This window comes from Phasianus colchicus, chromosome 3 (assembly GCF_987193195.1).
Source record: "Phasianus colchicus chromosome 3, bPhaCol1.hap1.1, whole genome shotgun sequence".
NCBI lineage: Eukaryota > Metazoa > Chordata > Aves > Galliformes > Phasianidae > Phasianus > Phasianus colchicus.
The window spans coordinates 83,174,241-83,190,942 of record NC_143438.1 but is presented as its reverse complement, the minus strand read 5'-3'; the positions used below and the strand labels follow the sequence as shown (position 1 = coordinate 83,190,942).

The 16,702-nt window shown below is 40.9% G+C and overlaps 1 protein-coding gene across 1 annotated transcript; it reads left to right on the top strand.

Moving 5' to 3' along the window:
* The first annotated feature begins 2 nt into the window (after nt 1-2).
* DERL1 (derlin 1) lies at nt 3-14,997 on the top strand. Its single transcript, XM_031591182.2, has 8 exons — nt 3-266; nt 1,269-1,380; nt 5,075-5,139; nt 6,318-6,344; nt 8,516-8,611; nt 9,257-9,309; nt 10,451-10,561; nt 12,305-14,997. Exons 1-8 carry the CDS (start codon nt 114-116, stop codon nt 12,441-12,443), a joined length of 756 nt encoding a protein of 251 aa, XP_031447042.1. The 5' UTR covers nt 3-113; the 3' UTR covers nt 12,444-14,997.
* The last annotated feature ends 1,705 nt before the right edge of the window (nt 14,998-16,702 follow it).

The window sequence follows — 16,702 nt, the reverse complement described above, 5'->3', positions numbered from 1 at the left end:
GACTCTGTCGAACTCGGCGGCGCCACGTCTGGCTCGGGGCCGTGCCCTTCCGGCGCTGCTTTCGCCTCTCCCTCAGCCGTCGGTTCCTGCGAGTCCTCGGCGGTGACGGCGACATGTCGGACCTGGGGGACTGGTTCCGGAGCATTCCGCTCATCACCCGCTACTGGTTCGCCGGCTCCATCGCGGTGCCGCTCATCGGCAAGCTGGGCCTCGTCAGCCCCGTCTACCTCTTCCTTTGGCCCGACGCTTTCATCAACCGCTTCCAGGTACGGGCCGCACTACCAGTCCCGGCGTGCCCCGCGGCGCCGTCGCCGCGGCTAGCCTGGGCTGAGCGCGCGCGGCATGCTGGGAGCTGTAGTGCGGGGCTGCGGGCGGAGCTCCTCGCAGCAGGAAGGCGGCCGTGCCTTGCTGCCCTGGCCTGCGCCCCGCTGTGAACCGCGCCCCGCGATGGGTAGTGCGGCCAGAAAGGTGACACGGGCCCCCTGGCACCCTGTGTAGGCAGGAAGGCCGCGGAGCCTAGGGTTGGCATAACTCCGTGGCCTCATCTTCGTGGTTTCAGTTGAGGAGGTGCCTTTGCACTTCTGTTACGTGGCCGCGTTGTAGCTCTAGTGAAAAGCAGAACAGCTGTCTCTGTTTGCTTCACCTGCTGTCCACAAAAGTTAATACCTCAAATTGTGGTTTTTCTGCATTTCTACAAATGGAAACGTGATGCTCAGCATTCTGACTCGCTGTCTGGTGTAAACACTGCCCACTGAAGATGTTTATGCCCATTGAAGATGGGCAGACACTTTCTGTCCTGGCTGTGTGCTGCTCTGCACTTAGCTGTGCCCGTTACTGATGGTTGAGAGACTCTCAAGAGCCTCACAAATGCTCCAGCACCTTGTGCTGTCTGCAGATGCACACTGAAGGTTGCTGTGGGAGCTCCTCCTTTTGTGCAACAGGTCAGAGTGGGTTTTGTACCTCTTTTAAAATGGGGTCTGATCCCTGCAAGCAGATCCCTTCTGCGCTGCGGTGAAGGCTCGGTGCTGTGTGGGTGTGATGGAAGTGCTTGGGAAAGTTGTGTGGGATTTCTCTTGTAATCTTAATAGATTTGCTTATCAAATTAAGAAGCAACTGTTGAGGCTGCTGTAGCAGTGGTAGGTGATACTTGGGCTATTTTTAATCTAGTTCTTAATCTTCCAGTTAATTGTTAGCAAGTGAAAGCTAATAATCTTTGTGTATGATCTCATTCTGCAGTGTATAAATGTCCTTTTCTTTGCTCCGTACAGATCTGGCGGCCAATAACGGCAACTTTCTTCTTTCCAGTGGGACCTGGAACAGGTTTTCTCTACTTGGTGAATTTGTATTTCCTGTATCAATATTCATCACGTTTAGAAACAGGTACATTTTCCATTAAGTTGTATGTAAATGATAAACTGTCTAGAGTTAATGGAATCCTAGCACTGCCAGACAGAGCTCCTGCTGGGACTGTTTGGGGGTAATGGAAGTGTGGCTGGTTCAGAAAGAACTGAGCAGTAGGGCTCATGTCTGTGCCCTCTTATGTCAGTCAAAGGAGAAACTGCTCTGAAAAGTTTGTAACTGCTTCTTTGGGGCAGGGAACCTGTTCAGTTAGGATCCTTTCTGCAGGATGACCTGGTGCTTCTAGTTGTCAGGTGTCAGGAAGTGAAAGAGAGACTAAAAGATAGTTTTACTTCTGTTTCCTTATGTCTGATGCCTTTTAATATGAAAGTGTGATACAGCGTATGTAATAACAGCTATCCTTCCTGAGAAAATAATGATGCTGCTTTTTCTCTTTTTTAAAGATAAAAAGTCTTACCTGTGTTCTTCTGTAGGGTATTCCAAATTGAGAGAGGTCCTCTACAAATGAAGTGTATTTTTCTGTCAAATAGAAACGTGAGAAGTTAAGGAATGAGTTGGTTTTTGAGACGAGAAGGCAGATCAGACAATGGAAAAAAAGAATCATACTAATTTGCCTGGGGGAGGGGGGGGGGGGGGGAGGCTAGAAGGTAGCTTCAAATGGATCTTCTTTTTTTGTATTGTGTAGTTTGTTAAAGCTAGACAATAATTATTCCAATTAAATAATGAAAGCACTTACAAAACCAAAAATCCTAAAAGCCTTTTTGAGCAGAGATTTCAGTGTAGTACTAATGGAGTCCCAAAGCTGATGGTTGAAGTGGAAATGCACTGCAAGATGGGGGGGCGGATTAGGGAAAACCTGCTGTGGGGAGCTCAGCCATCAATCTGTCTTACAGAGAATCTTGTGGGGTACCTTTTAAGTCACAAGAAGAATAACAGGGATTAAAGAAGTGTAGGCTTGGTGCCATATTGTATTTGGTTGTTTGCTTAACTAAAGTAAGTAGAAGTAGTTTAGTAACTAGAAATGGTTCCTCGTCTGTTGGTGGAAGGTTATAAACACATGCTTGTAAGTGAATAAGGACAGTTATGACATTCAGTTGTGCAAAGCTATATGGAATGAGAATTCATGATGAATATAGGGGAATTATAAGACATCACTGCTTGGGCATATTCTAAAAAATATACATATGCTAGTTGTGCTGTGGCAGAAGTCTCCTGGAAGGAAGTCAGATATTTCAACAATAAATTTACATACCTGCACTACATACCTGTATTTTGAAACTGGGAAGTCAGCTGTGGTGCCATGTGAAAGAAAGCACTTCACCATATTTTAACAGTAATTTTTTTGGTATAAAGTTCTTTATTATGTCAGTCTTTCTTTTCTACAAAAAATTCTTGGATCCTTTTGCACTTCTGATAGTGGGAAGTGTGTAAATTCCTGGTAATATGTTTACAGGTTGACATTGGCATAGATCTCTTTCCTTGCTCAGTGAAACTGAGGAATGAAGATTATTATTTTCAGGGCTGTATATGAGTTTTGAGCGTATGCAGATGTTGCATAGTAACTTCAAAGTTAAAGGGGAGGAGATTTAACTGGGGGAGAAAAATCCATGTGGTTTTATATTGTACTTGTCTTCCTAACAAGCTGATGTTTAGCTTCCTGAGGGAAATGAGATTGATGTGTTTTTTGTTTTGTTTGGAGAAGAACATGACAAATTTAATCAGAGAAACCATAATGGGAATATAGAGAGTTCACAGTACTATAAATGATGGGATTGTGAGCCTGCAGCACTTCACTGGCTTGTTGTATGGCAACAATGAGGGGAAAATTCAGCTTTATTTTGTTCTTCAAATATAAAACCTACCCAAATAGTTTTTTAAAGGTTTTTCTTTCTTCTTTCCCACCTGTTGTGTAACATGCATGGCTAAGCTTGAATAATGTGAGACAGATGTAGGAAGCCACAAAGTGCTAAGACTAAGCAGTGGCACTCTGTCCTTTTTGATGTTTTAGTGTGTAAATCAAAAGTCAAAAGTTTAGTGTGTAAATCTGGTTGTGAGTGGTGTTCCCCAGGGGTTGGTACTGGAGCCTGTCCTCTTCAATATCTTTACTGATGACCTGGATGAGGGCATTGAGTGCACCCTCAGTAAGTTTGCAGATGACACCAAGTTGGCTGGAAGTGTGGATCTTCATGGGGGTAGCGAGATCCTACAGAGGGATCTGGACAGACTGGATAGCTGGGCTGAAGCCAATGGGATGAGGTTCAGCAAGGCCAAATGCCGGGTCCTGCACTTTGGCCACAGCAACCCCAGGCAACGCTGCAGGCTTGGGGCGGAGTGGCTGGAAGATTGTGTAGAGGAAATGGGCCTGGGGTATTGATTGATGCTTGGCTGAATGTGAGCCAGCAATGTGCCCAGGTGGCCAAAAAGGCCAATGGCATCCTGGCTTGCATCAGGAATAGTATTGCCAGCAGGAACAGGGAAGTGACTGTCCCCCTGTATTCAGCTCTGGTTGAGGCCGCACCTTGAGTTCTGTGTCCAGTTTTGGGCCCATCACTGCAAGAAAGACATTGAGGCTCTGGAGGGGGTTCAAAGGACAGCAAAGCTGGTGAGGGGTTTTGGAGCACAGGCCTTATGAAGAGCAACTGAAGAAGCTGGGATTGTTCAGTTTGGAGAAGAGGAGGCTCAGGGGAGATCTTATTGCTCTCTATAACTACCTGAAGGGAGGTTATAGTGAGCTGGGCGTCGGCCTCTTCTCTTGTGTAACTGGTGATAGGACTAGAGGGAATGGCTTCAAGCTGCGCCAGGGGAGATTTAGGCTGGACGTTAGGAAATATTACTTCTCTGAAAGGGTGTCAGGCACTGGAATGTGCTGCCCAGGGAGATGGTGGAGTCACCGGCCCTGGAGGTGTTCAAGGAACGTTTGGATTTTGTGTTGAGGGACATGGTATAGTGAGAACTATTGGTGATAGGTGGATGGTTGGACTGGACGGTCTTGTAGGTCTTTTCCAACCTTGGTGTTTCTGTGATTCTGTGAAATCAGCTTGTGATGAACTGTTTGCTACTGGGTTATGGGTCTGTGTCAGCAGTATTCCCAGATATTTTTTGCCAAAGGTGGATAGGAATCTAGCTCAGATGCTGAGGTCTCTGCCAGTATCTTACCAGACATGGGGGTTTTGTGTTTTTAACTCCTCTCTCTGCCAGGTCATAAGCTCATCGGGGCATCTAAAGATAATTTAATTTTATATTGTCTGCAGGAGATGTTGCTGTTTTGGTTTGTTTGTTGGTTCTTTTTTTTTTTTTTTTTTTGCCCTGGAAAATGTTGACACCCATTTGAAATGGGAAATTAGGTAAGTGTTTCTGCTTGGAAAAAGGAACCGAATGCATGTGTAATGTCTGTCGTAGTATAGTAACTTTTTGAAGTGTAAAAATGTCTTAGTGATATAAGGAGGACATGATTTGCTTAAGTAAGGGCTGGTTTTCACGTGACTTGGTTGTTAAACTTTGCATTTGTGCTTTTGCTGTGTAAGTACATCTTTCTATTGTTGTTCTGTTTCCTATTGTTGTGCTAAGACTTTTAAAAATTAAAAACTAAAAATTATAAGCCACTGATGGTATGTAGAATAACTCTTATGAGTTGAAGATTTCTTAAGACTTTTAAAGGTAGAATTGTAATTTCTTATGACTTTGTACCAACCCTAACAATTCTTTCTGTTTACAGGGGCTTTTGATGGAAGACCAGCAGATTACATGTTCATGCTTCTGTTTAACTGGATCTGCATTGTTGTATCCTTCTGTTCATCTTCTAGAGTATTTTGGTTCTCTGATTTCTGTTTCGAAGACCAGCTCTTAGCAACTAAGTTTTAAAATGTAGAAATGTTTGCAGATACACTTCTCTCTTCTAGGAAGGGTAACAGGGAGAATGCTAATGTATGTACTGACACAAGTTTGTCATCAGTTTGACTGTGAGCTGGGAACATGCCCTTGTAGCTGAGCACCTCCTGGGCTGCACTGAGCAGTGCATTTCCAGCAGGGGAAAGGCTCTTGCTCAGGTTTGGTGGGAAGATTAAGGGGCTGCATGCAGCCCAGCTATGAGAGATGCAGAACTTTCAGTACTTCTCCAGTACAAGAGAGACTTGGATGTACTGGAGCAGCTCCAGTGAAGAGCTGTGAAGATGATTAAGGAACAAGAGCATCTGTCACATGAGAAACAGAGAGAGCTAGGACTGTTCAGCTCAGAAGAGAAGGTTTAGGGGTTTCTCATCCATATGGATAGCTACCTGATGGGGGACAGAATAAAGGAAAAGGCAGATTTCTCTCATCTTTGGTGATGAGAAGAAAGACAACAGGCATAAAATGAAAGAGAAAATTCAATTTAGGTGCAAGAAATAACCTTTTTACTGTGACACTGATCAGATGTCAGAGGTTGTATGGTGAGGTTTTGGAACCTCCATCCTTGAAACCATTCCTGTTCTGTTGGTGCTTTTCCCAGACTACTTGAAGCAATTTGCAGTAGCACAACATGTAGGAAAGGGGGAACATTGACATCAACGTAAACAAGATGCAGCCAGGAAAACTATTGTGTAGAAATGTCCTTTATCAATAGATTAACCATCTCTAGTCACATTCCACTGCATGGAGGAAATTCCTGCTAGTCCTGTTGAGCCACAGCTGTAACTAGGAAAACAACCTGTGTTGCTGAAAAGCCATCTGCTTTATTGTGGTTGTTGTCTGCTGACTGTGAACTATGAGATGAATCTACTTGTGGCTTGACTTTCAGACTGGTCATTTTAAAAGATTCCAACTGCTTGTTCCATACATGGTGTAAGGGAGCAAGCTGAATACATGATCTTACAAAAGCTTGGTGCCATGTTGTGTGTTTGTGAACTGTTAAATGCATTCTGTTCATAGCTTCTTTTTGTCTATCTGGTTTTGCTGCTCTTTCCTTAATGATAAAATAACAGATAACTGGCTTGGCAATGGACATGCAGGTAAGTGCAGTACAGCTTTTTTAGGTAATAATCTTCAGTTTTCTTGCTATTTACTGACCTCATAGGAATGTTATCTACATGACCATAGAACATAACTAAAGCAACTTAGCTTTAGCTTATGTCAAAATAGATTGGCTTTGTATTAGTTTTTTTCAGTTTGAGTTCTTGAGGATAGCCTCAGCTAACGTTGCAAGCCTGGATCCTGACTCTGGAGTCAAGGAGTGAGAATCAGCTCTGGCAGTCAGGAAGTATCTGCACTTTACTAAAGGAGTCGCAAGGTTTCATACAGAGGAAACTGTATATATACAGTTTCCTCTAATGAATTGTGTTTCTGTATTTTGACTCTTCTAGCTAAGAAGTTCCTAGGTTAATTAGGCTTCTCAAATTCATTCATTTTATTTGCTGACTGTAGATTTTATTGTGCAAAATGTAGCTTCAGATTCATATCAGAACTGTGAAATGCAAAATGCTCACAGGAATGATTAAATAGACTGAAGAACCAGTTTCAGTGAGGGAGTTCTTTTCTGCCCAAATGTTAAGATGGAGGGAATAAGAGAAACATTTTTTTGAATGCAGCTGTATCAGGTAACTGCATGTCTTCAGCATCTTTGCTGTTATCCTCATCTTATTTCTGTTTCCGTCACCCAAAGCTCTCACCAGTATCCATAGTTCTATACAAGATTACCTTAGCATGTATTAGATTGTTTCTTAAGCTCCTCTCATAGACAGCAGCAATCGTGCATTTGCAGTCAGGATTGACTTCAGTTTAGGGCTGTCAATGATTTTGCATTTAATTTGTTTTATTTATTTTTGCCATAGGAAAGGATCCAATTTTTTTTTTTTTTATTACAAAAGAATGCTGAAATCATGTTTTACAAATTTTAGACTGACTGCAATGATTTGTATCTTTTTGTTTAAAAAGAAAGTTAAAATGTTTTTAAAATCTCTGCTCAAAGTATTGCTTAAAAGAAGATTGCTTGGGGTATAAATGTGTTTTTATTAGAAATGGAGTTTTTCCTTGTGTTGAGTGGCTTGCTTGGAAAATGAGATTATAGAGTAGGGCAACTGGGTCTGCCTTTCAGTTACATTCAGAAACTGTTTTTTCAGTGAAATAAAAATCATTTAAATAAGGAACTTAAGGGGTTGATATGGAGAGTCAAAGTGCTGCTGTAACTTGGGGAAGGCTGCTTTCAGTGGAACCTGTTAATCGTACCACCCATGAAGGAATGTGCTTTATCATCTCTTCCAATCACTCAGGCTGTTTTGTACTATTGATAGTGCATTCTCCAGTTTAGAAATCAGCAGACAGCTGAAATATAAAATCCTATTTGTTTCACCAAAAATAATCCCATCAGCTCATACAGTTGTGTACGTATTTGAAATACTCTCCTCACACGAAGCAGAGGTTGACTCAAAGCTCTACCAAGGTAACTTTGCCATGTCTGGCTGTGGTACTTGGCAGTCGTGGTTTGCTGGCACACCTCCACTCAGTGGTGGTCTGAGAGACACAGGACTGGAAATTAGTTGCAGAAGCCCTTCATCTGGCATGTTAATGTAGTCTTAGATGAGTACGTGTTTGGGTTGGTGCCTTGGATTGTACATGGAGATGTTTGTGGCACAAATGTTGCTGATTGCTGTAGGTGGGGTACCAGGCAGTTGGAAGCAGTGCTTATATGTTCCACTTAGTTGCTTTGAAGTCTTGGTCTTGTGATGCTGTTGTTACCCTGTTTCAAAGCCTGAGATACCTTTGGTGTGTTTCTGCAGTTCTGTGGTGAAGCATGGACTGCACGTGTTAGAAGTGAGGAGAAGTAATTGTGTTTGGTCAGACACTCAGGGTAAACCTATTTTTAATATGTGACTTGGTAATTTTGTACCTTATCAGGAATTGCACCACCTGTTTGGGCTTACATGCTCACCAAAGCTGCCATAGACTGTAACCTAATGGAGGCCTTGTCTTCATTAAGAATATTTTCCAGCACAGCAAAAGAGAATAACTGTGTTCTCTTGCTTAGCTTTCTGATCTTGTGTACAGATGCATGGCACGTGGTGAAGATTCTGAGGCAATCTTTCAAGGCTTGATATATCATGCTTTTAAATCTTAGAGCTTCTGGTGTCTGTTTCTCAGACTTCTGTGAAATTGATGGTAACTTTTTGTCTTTTTAACATTGCAGTTGCTGATGATTCCACTCATCATGTCAGTACTTTATGTGTGGGCCCAGCTGAACAGAGACATGATTGTATCATTTTGGTTTGGAACAAGATTTAAGGTAAATCATATTATTGGAAAGGTTTCTGCCTGGAATATGCTTACAGAGGCAATGAGGGAAAAAAATGGAAGTATTTTCTCCAATTAAGGATGTCCTATGCTTTCATGAAGATATATATTCCTTGAAATGCAACAAAGGCAGTTCTCTTCATTGTCTTCCATGTGATGTCAGGACATCTCTTCAATAAAGCCACACTGAGTGAAATTTATTGGTCTGAACAAAAGAGTGGGGGAAAAAAAAATAATTAAACTGACTAAAAGCTGAACAGTAGTGAGAAAATGTTTTGAAATTGTGCAGGTTGGTTTGTTTCTGCCAGGTCTTGTGATGAAAACTCTTTTGATTGTTGTTTCCAGACCTTCTTAAATTCAGAAATATTAGGACTTTGTTTCATGTGGGCATGGAATGTAAATGGCAGAAGATGTATCTCCTGAAATTATTAGAACAAGTATGATTTGTTCACACATTAGTGGTTGCTCAGGTTAGAGTAAGCACCTTTTTGGTTATCATCTACTTAAGTTAATATAACAAGATCTGTGCAGGGCTAAAACATTGAGAATCTAATCATACTTAGTAGTGCAGTGGATCTTAAGCAGGTTCAAATTCCACACTTGCACATTCAATTTGTATATCTCTATTCTTTTTCAGGCCTGTTACCTTCCGTGGGTTATTCTGGGCTTCAACTACATCATTGGAGGATCGTATGTATTTACAAATAAGGACTATTTGAAGTTATGAAGTCTTTTACAGCTTTCTTTTACAGCATTACTAAAATAAGAGGCTTAAAGCTGTATAATTGGTCTGATCCTGGTCAGTGTATGGTGATTGTTTAAGATAATGCAAAGTGGAGATGTGGATATGAGAGCTAAAGAATGTAGGTGAGGAGAAAGTAGTAATAATTTGATTGGTCTAGTAGATCTGTGCATTAGGCCATTTCCTTACTGAAAGCATGATGCCCAGTAAAGAAAGATTTCATCCTATAAGACCAGTCGTTACTGCTGATTTTTAGGAACAAACTTAATTTGAATGTTTTAAGTGGTGTTTCTTCTTTCCATCAGAATCTCATCTGATGTGCTGCTTTTATCAGCATGCATAACACGGAGAAATGACAATTGCAAGCCTGTGGAGTGTCATATTAGCACTTTTTGTGTCTGTGGGCTTGTTTAGCATTTCTCTGAGCAAACACAGTGATGCAGAGGTCTCTCTGTGCAGTCTTTCCTATTAGTGCCCAGTATTGACTGTGGCCACGTGGTGCCGCTGTAACACAGTGACAACAGCAAGTTGCATGGTTGATTTATAAAAAGGAGGAGATGGGAATACAGCAAAACCCAATTCCCTTTTCTGGCTGTGCCTCCTACTGACTCATCCGTTACTTGAGAAGGCTGCTTGCTGTTAGATACCTGCTGTTTCTATGCATGACAGAAAATACTCAAGGGCCTCCATTCAGCAGCGTTCCTGCAAAATTAGGAACAAAACAGTACAGCAGGAGACAGGTTGTCCAGCAAAAACAGCAATAGCTTCTCAAGCTCTACCAACTATTATTTTAGACACTAATGGCTATACGGTCTAATTCTCTGCAGTAAACAAGCATTTAATTGCATTTTCAGTACAGTCTGTGAGAAGACTTGGAAGGGAGGCTGGAACAGCCTGTTGATGCATTGCGCTGAATGCTGGCCCTTCTAAAGAACTGGTTGCAAAATGCTGAGGGAAGGGAAATCTCTGTGGTTCATGGCCCTGTCAGTGCCTGTGGCAGGTGAACAATAGTAACTGGCAGAAGATGAGTACTCATTTATTTCTGGGGAAAACAGCCTGCGAAACTGTTCTTGTTCTTTTTCCTTGCAGAGTCATCAATGAGCTCATAGGAAATCTGGTTGGACACCTGTATTTCTTCCTAATGTTTAAATATCCAATGGATCTGGGAGGAAGGAATTTTCTGTCCACCCCTCAGTTCTTGTAAGCTGACTTTGTACTATAGCTCACTGTTTATTTGGGCCAGTTTTCTGGATTGTTCATAAGGACATATATCTTCTGGGATTGCAAAGTGTAAAATATTTTGTTAAATGAGCGTGCTTCAGCATTTAGTGGCTGTGCTATTGTTTGCAGATTGAGTCATCAAAAATGTTTTTTTTTTCTTGTAGATGGTCAGTGTTCTTTGTTTTCCCAATGGATTGCTTGTGTTCTATACCCACTCTTGAGAGTGAGAGGAAAAGCTATGCCTCTGCTAGTGAATTAAAATGTAGTAAAGAAACCTCCCTGCCAATTATCAAACAGTATCCATCAGATTCTTTTTAAATTATTTTTTCCTGTGAACAACCTTTTTCTGTATTTCCATGTATCATTACAGTAACTATCAGTTAAGCAATACATAATGACAGAAACCTCTTGTAGATTTGTTGGGTACCATTATATGTATCTACTCTGCAGTTGGTATCAGTCACCCTGGCTGATAATTTAAGTCTTGGATTCTGAAGTGCTCTTTTTGTAACTTATGCATTGTTTTGGCACTGAAATATTGAGATCAGAAGCCAAAGACTGCAGTTTCAATTCCTTGTGACGACATCCATTTGAGCTGTAAATATTCTTTCTCTACCAAGCTTCGGGTAGCGATGTGGTTAATTAAGGATTTGTCCTATAAAAAAGTTAGAAGATGCAAAGTTGAATTACAGTTGCATCTCCTGTGCAAGTTTTAAAGAGTAGTGAAGCTTTGTGTTTGCAAACTCTCATGCTCAACCTAATTTACTGTGAAGATTAGAAGACTAAATGTTTCTTTAATATGTTTTTCAAGGTACTAACAGCTCTGAAACTATTATCGATCTTGTTGATTCTCCATATGTGTATTTAATTTTTTTTCTGTATTTGAGAAGCACAGATAGAAGTATTGTGAACCAAGGATAAATGCTGCCTCTGTACTGTAATGTTTTGGGGAAAAAAAAAGATTCTGTGATGAATTACAGATATGTTTAGCATTATAATGAAGATTATACAGGATCATTTTTTAAGGGATCTGTTTTTATGTTTGGGCCTCAGATTCTCTTGGTCAAATTCAGGACGAGATTCAGAGAAGCTATAGCTAACTATTTATTATAGAGCTGAAGCAGCTCTGTGTTGATAGCACCCTGGATTGACATCTGCAGAAAAGCTGTATTTTAGGTCATTCCATTTAAATGATAGTCTGAGTTGGATGATGTGGTCTTACAGCCCCAGTTCGTGCTGTCCAGGTCACTTAAACTTTGACTTAATCAAACTAGGTGCTTAGTCCCTTTGGTCTGCAGTTCCTCAGGAAGGGTTATTTAGAGAACAGTGAGATTGTAGCTTTGTAACATTTGGAGAGAGAGATGCTCAGAATTAATTTGGATTTTTTTATTACATCTTCAGGGGGAAAAAAATGGGGAAGGAGCTCAGGGAATCAAGTTTATATCACAGTGTTTATTCTCAACAGTGAGACAGCTCGTACTATGCATCTTTTCCCTTTGTTTGGATTATTATATATGAACATATCCTAAAGGTGCAGTTCCCCAGAGTTCCTATTACCAATTTTAAGCCCTCAGTACAGTAAAAGAATCCTGTGAGGTACTGCTTTCAAAAGCTAGTTTTATTGCAAAGCCTAGCAGGTAAAAGGAGTGCATAGGAAAGTATTCTGGTAATTACTCCCAAGGTACAACTCTTTCTCAAACTCTCTCTTTTGGCTTGTCCTAGGTACCGCTGGCTGCCGAACAGGAGAGGAGGAGTGTCAGGGTTTGGTATCCCACCTGCTAGCATGAGAAGAGCTGCAGAAGATCAGCAGGGTGGTGGAAGACACAACTGGGGTCAAGGTTTCCGGCTAGGTGACCAGTGAAAAAACTCCTCCTGCCCTTGGGAAACAGCAACTCTTTGGTTTTATTTGCTTGTAGGATCGATCCTTCCTGGTGCAGAGCTTGCTAAAGAACTGAGCTCTCTGTAGTGCTGTTGGATTTTACTGTTTTGGAACAATTTTTCTGGTGCAAGAAATTCAAGAAAAATGTTCAGAAGGGAAAACATAGATCTTACTCCAGGCTAGCCAGTAGTGTCAGACTTGATTCTGCCATTAAAAATAAGCTGCCTTTGTACGGTGTTGTCTGTCTGTCACAACAGGCTTCCATTTTTTGCCATCGTGTTCTGTGCTGTGATGGAAAAATATACTGATGTTCTATCTTGCCTGTTAAAAGCTTTGTTGGTCAAGAATCCAGTGTATGACAGATGGATCAAACTAACCCTAATGTTCAGGAAGTTGATTTTTTTTTTTCCATAGCTGTGCTCAAGTCCTGGGGTCTTTGGAAACATTAAGTGATATTTTTGTGCTGCATTCATAAGGTAAAGTGCAAATGTTTATTTCCATTAATAAGCTGTATTTTTGAGAGCAGTTTTTTCTTGTCATGCAGCATATGTCCAACCTGATACAGCATGAGATGTGCAAGACTAGGAATAAGAGGGCTTTCATTTCAAATGGCAATAACAGATACTTACACAATTGAAATTTCTAATTTTTCATGGCATGTCCAAGGCTTGCTCTGTTTTAACTGAAGCTGCCTGAATTGTTTGGGTTTTTTTTTTTTCTTCCTGAGATCTTTAAGTTCTTGGCTTCTGGGTTTCTGTTTTGATTGTAAAATTGGGTATTACAAACAGTAACTTACAACTAGAAAATGTAGCATACTGTGGTTAATATAAAGGGTACTCACTGCAGCATTATGTTTATAATAACTGAATCTGCAACTTTCTCTTTGAAGCTTTAAGACATCAAAGAATCAAAGCTGGAAATAAACTTTTCCAGGTTAAAGATATAATAGATTTTTTTTTTTTTTTACTGCAGGATTCTTTCATTGTTGAATGAGGAACTGTGTACACTGTTTATTAGTATCTCAATTTTTGTGGTGAATCTTTTTGATACAGAGAGGGAATGATTCTGTACAGCAGTTTTCCTAATACTGTATTCCTGTAGGCAAAGCACAGGGCTAAGATCCAGGAAGCTGTAATGCTGGCTAGCTACTTTCTCACCTTATGAATTTGAGCAAACATTACTTATCTCAGTTTTTCCAGTGGTGAAGAGGACTCGTGCATCTCTCATAGGATTCTTAAAAAGTAGGCATCCCACAATGTTCTTGGGTCGTAGCTGTTAGTGGAAAAAAAATAATGCTTAAGGTCAAGTGAATAACACTTAAGCTAGCAATGCAATTGTGCTAAATTTAACCAGGACTCATAAGTTGGAATATAGTTGTCGTCTTTTTTTTTTTCCTATAGTGGAGAAAAAGAAGTACTGTCACTCTTCTAGGATGAGATTGAAGTCATTGAACTTCCAAAGACTTTTAGCGTTTTTCATTTTATTGGGTAGGTAGGGCACAGAAGGCTGTTCTGCTCCAGCTTACATATCTCAGGTATCTACAAGTAAGTGATGTGAATCTGGGCCAAAACATTTTTATTACTTGTTTTTTTTCCCCCCTTTACTAAACCTGGATTATGAAGGTTGATAAACTTGTAAATACTATTTGATATGAAACTGGTTAGAAGATTTCAGCCAGCTTGCCTGAGAAATATGCATGCTCCATTATTTTATTGCAACTCCCTTTTGTTGATCAGGCATGTGGGCAAATGTAGAGAAGTGATAAGAGTATGTGCTTCGATTTTACAGGAACTTTGGAGTTTGGAAATCACCTGCCATTTTTGCCTATTCAGTTGTAAGTTTTAAAGATGCTCTTGTCTCTGTCTTTAGGTACAGTGGTGGGCGGGAAAGAGTACTGCAGTGTTGTAAATACGAATCTGTTGTTGACCAACAGCTGTTATTTGATGCTAACTTCAAAAGTTTCAGAGCCATCAGTTTTATAGGAGTCATGATGCAGCTGATGTTCTTAGTCATAATAATCACATCACTGTCTCCAAGCTGATACTTTGTCTTTTTGAGTCAGGAGCTAACTGCAGTAGGTTGTGACTCAGCTTAAATTCTGGTACACTCAAATTGCACATCTTCTTACAGAAGGCCATAAAGGGGGCACGACTGGGAGGAAGCATGGCAAAAGTCATTGTCCTGGCCCTGTGCGTTGCACTGTCTTCAGCTGTAGTGCATCCTCCTTCTGTAAATTAAGAGGAAAGGGATTTGCAAGGAAGATACACTTCTGATGAGTCCCGGTTTGCTTCTGAGCTGCTTCAAGTCAATTTACATTGCTGGTATGGAAGATTCACTACAGAATTCCATATTATAAATTCACTTTATTCATTTCTCGCTTGTCACTTGACCTGAAGCACTGTTTGTCCTCTAGTGTACACTGACAATGGCAATCTCTTGCTAAATGAGTACCTCCTTTCTTATTTTGTACAGATAATTTCCCTTTTTGTAATCACATTTTGTTGGCAAAGTTTTAAATTAAAGTTTTAATCTGTTATTGTCTCTGTTTTGCTAAATCATAATTCTACCTAAGGCAAGTCTTCTGATGCATGTATCTCTAGAGAATGTCTGACAGCTGCATTGTGACACAGTGGGGGGGAATCTTGTTTTCTCTGATCATTCTTTATTTATAATTATTTCTTTGTTTGTCACCATGAGTTTTGGCAGTCTGTGTCCTTACTTGGTTACTATCCTTTTATAGATCTTTTGCGGTGAGTCTGTGCTTAACAATTCATTCCTTATTGTCCTCTGAGAAAGAAATACCTTTCTACTAACTCAAGTTTTGTGAGGTTGATAGAGGTCCTGCCAGATATGCCCAAATGCCAGATTTCTTTGAGGTTCTGTTATCTCAGCTGATTTGGAGACAGATCCTCCAAACGACTCTCCTGAGTCTCATCATTCATCTGAGTGCACTTTTTCTGTTTGTAATCATGGAGGTGCCAAAGAAGGTCACTGACTTGGTACATAACGTGCTGTGTGAATTTGTTGAATTCTTCACAGTGCAACGTCGTGGTCCATACTCAATACATTCAACACAACATAACAAGTGTATGCTTTTTTATTTTGCTCAAGCTGTATAAATGGTCAGTGGGAGAGCCAGGAATGTGAAATCAAATGTCTGCTTCTGAAATCTTTCATCTTTCATTCCTATTACTTTGTCTTGGTGGCAGCTATTCTCTAGTAGCTTGGTGATTTTCTTGGTGCAAGAAAGGGACGTTGAGAACCTGGAGGATGTCTAGAGAAGGGCAACAAAGCTGGTGAGGGATCTGGAGCACAGGCCTTATGAGGAGCGACTGAAGGAGCTGGGATTGTTCAGTCTGGAGAAGAGGAGGCTCAGGGGAGACCTTATCACCCTCTATAACTGAAGGGAGGTTGTGGTGAGGTGGGGATTGGCCTCTTCTCTCACGTAACCAGTGATAGGACCAGAGGGAATGGCCTCAAGTTGTGCCCGGGGAGATTCAGGCTGGATGTTAGGAAATATTACTTCTCTGAGTGGTTGGGTGCTGGAATGGGCTGCCCAGGGAGGTGGTGGAGTCACTGATCCTGGAGGTGTTCAAGGAGCGTTTGGATGTTGTACTGAGGGACATGGTTTAGTGAGAACTACTGGTGATAGGTGGATGGTTGGACTGGACAGTCTTGTAGGTCTTTTCCAACCTTCTGTGATGTAGTGTTGCCAGTGATTTAATGAGAAATGCTAAGTTGCTTTGACCTGTTTTGTCACCTGATTGCCTTGTGAGGGAAACTGAGAGGCTTTACCTTGCAGGATAGCGTACTGCATGCAGTATAGTATAAGATCTTTTCTGTGTTACTGTGTTGCTGAACACAGTATACAGGAAGGTAGACAACTTTGCCTTGACAGGATAATGAGAAAAACACTCTAGGCTCAAGTTTCTGTGATGACCAATCACCTGATACCTTTATTTCTGTTCCTCATATGTGATGTGAAGATGATTCATATTCTTTTCAGCCCCATACTAGGATTAGGGTGGTAGATCAATTTGTACTTATCCCACAGTATGGCAGAGCACTAAATTTGGTGAAGATCTTACTGTTGTCAGTGCATGCAGTAGTAAGTAGCTTTTTTAGTTCTGCACGTCTCTAGATTCTTCTTACTTTGCCATGGATGATGGATGACTTGAAATGCAGAGTTGAGTGTATCATCTTGGTTTTATTAATGAAGTTCATTATTATTGAAGTTAATA

Coding starts and splice junctions, on each gene's coding strand:
- DERL1 (XM_031591182.2), top strand. CDS start 114: ATGTCGGACCTGGGGGACTGGTTCCGGAGCATTCCGCTCATCACCCGC. Junction 1,381..5,074: donor TTCATCACGTTTAGAAACAG/GTACATTTTCCA, acceptor TTCTGTTTACAG/GGGCTTTTGATGGAAGACCA. Junction 8,612..9,256: donor GGTTTGGAACAAGATTTAAG/GTAAATCATATT, acceptor ATTCTTTTTCAG/GCCTGTTACCTTCCGTGGGT.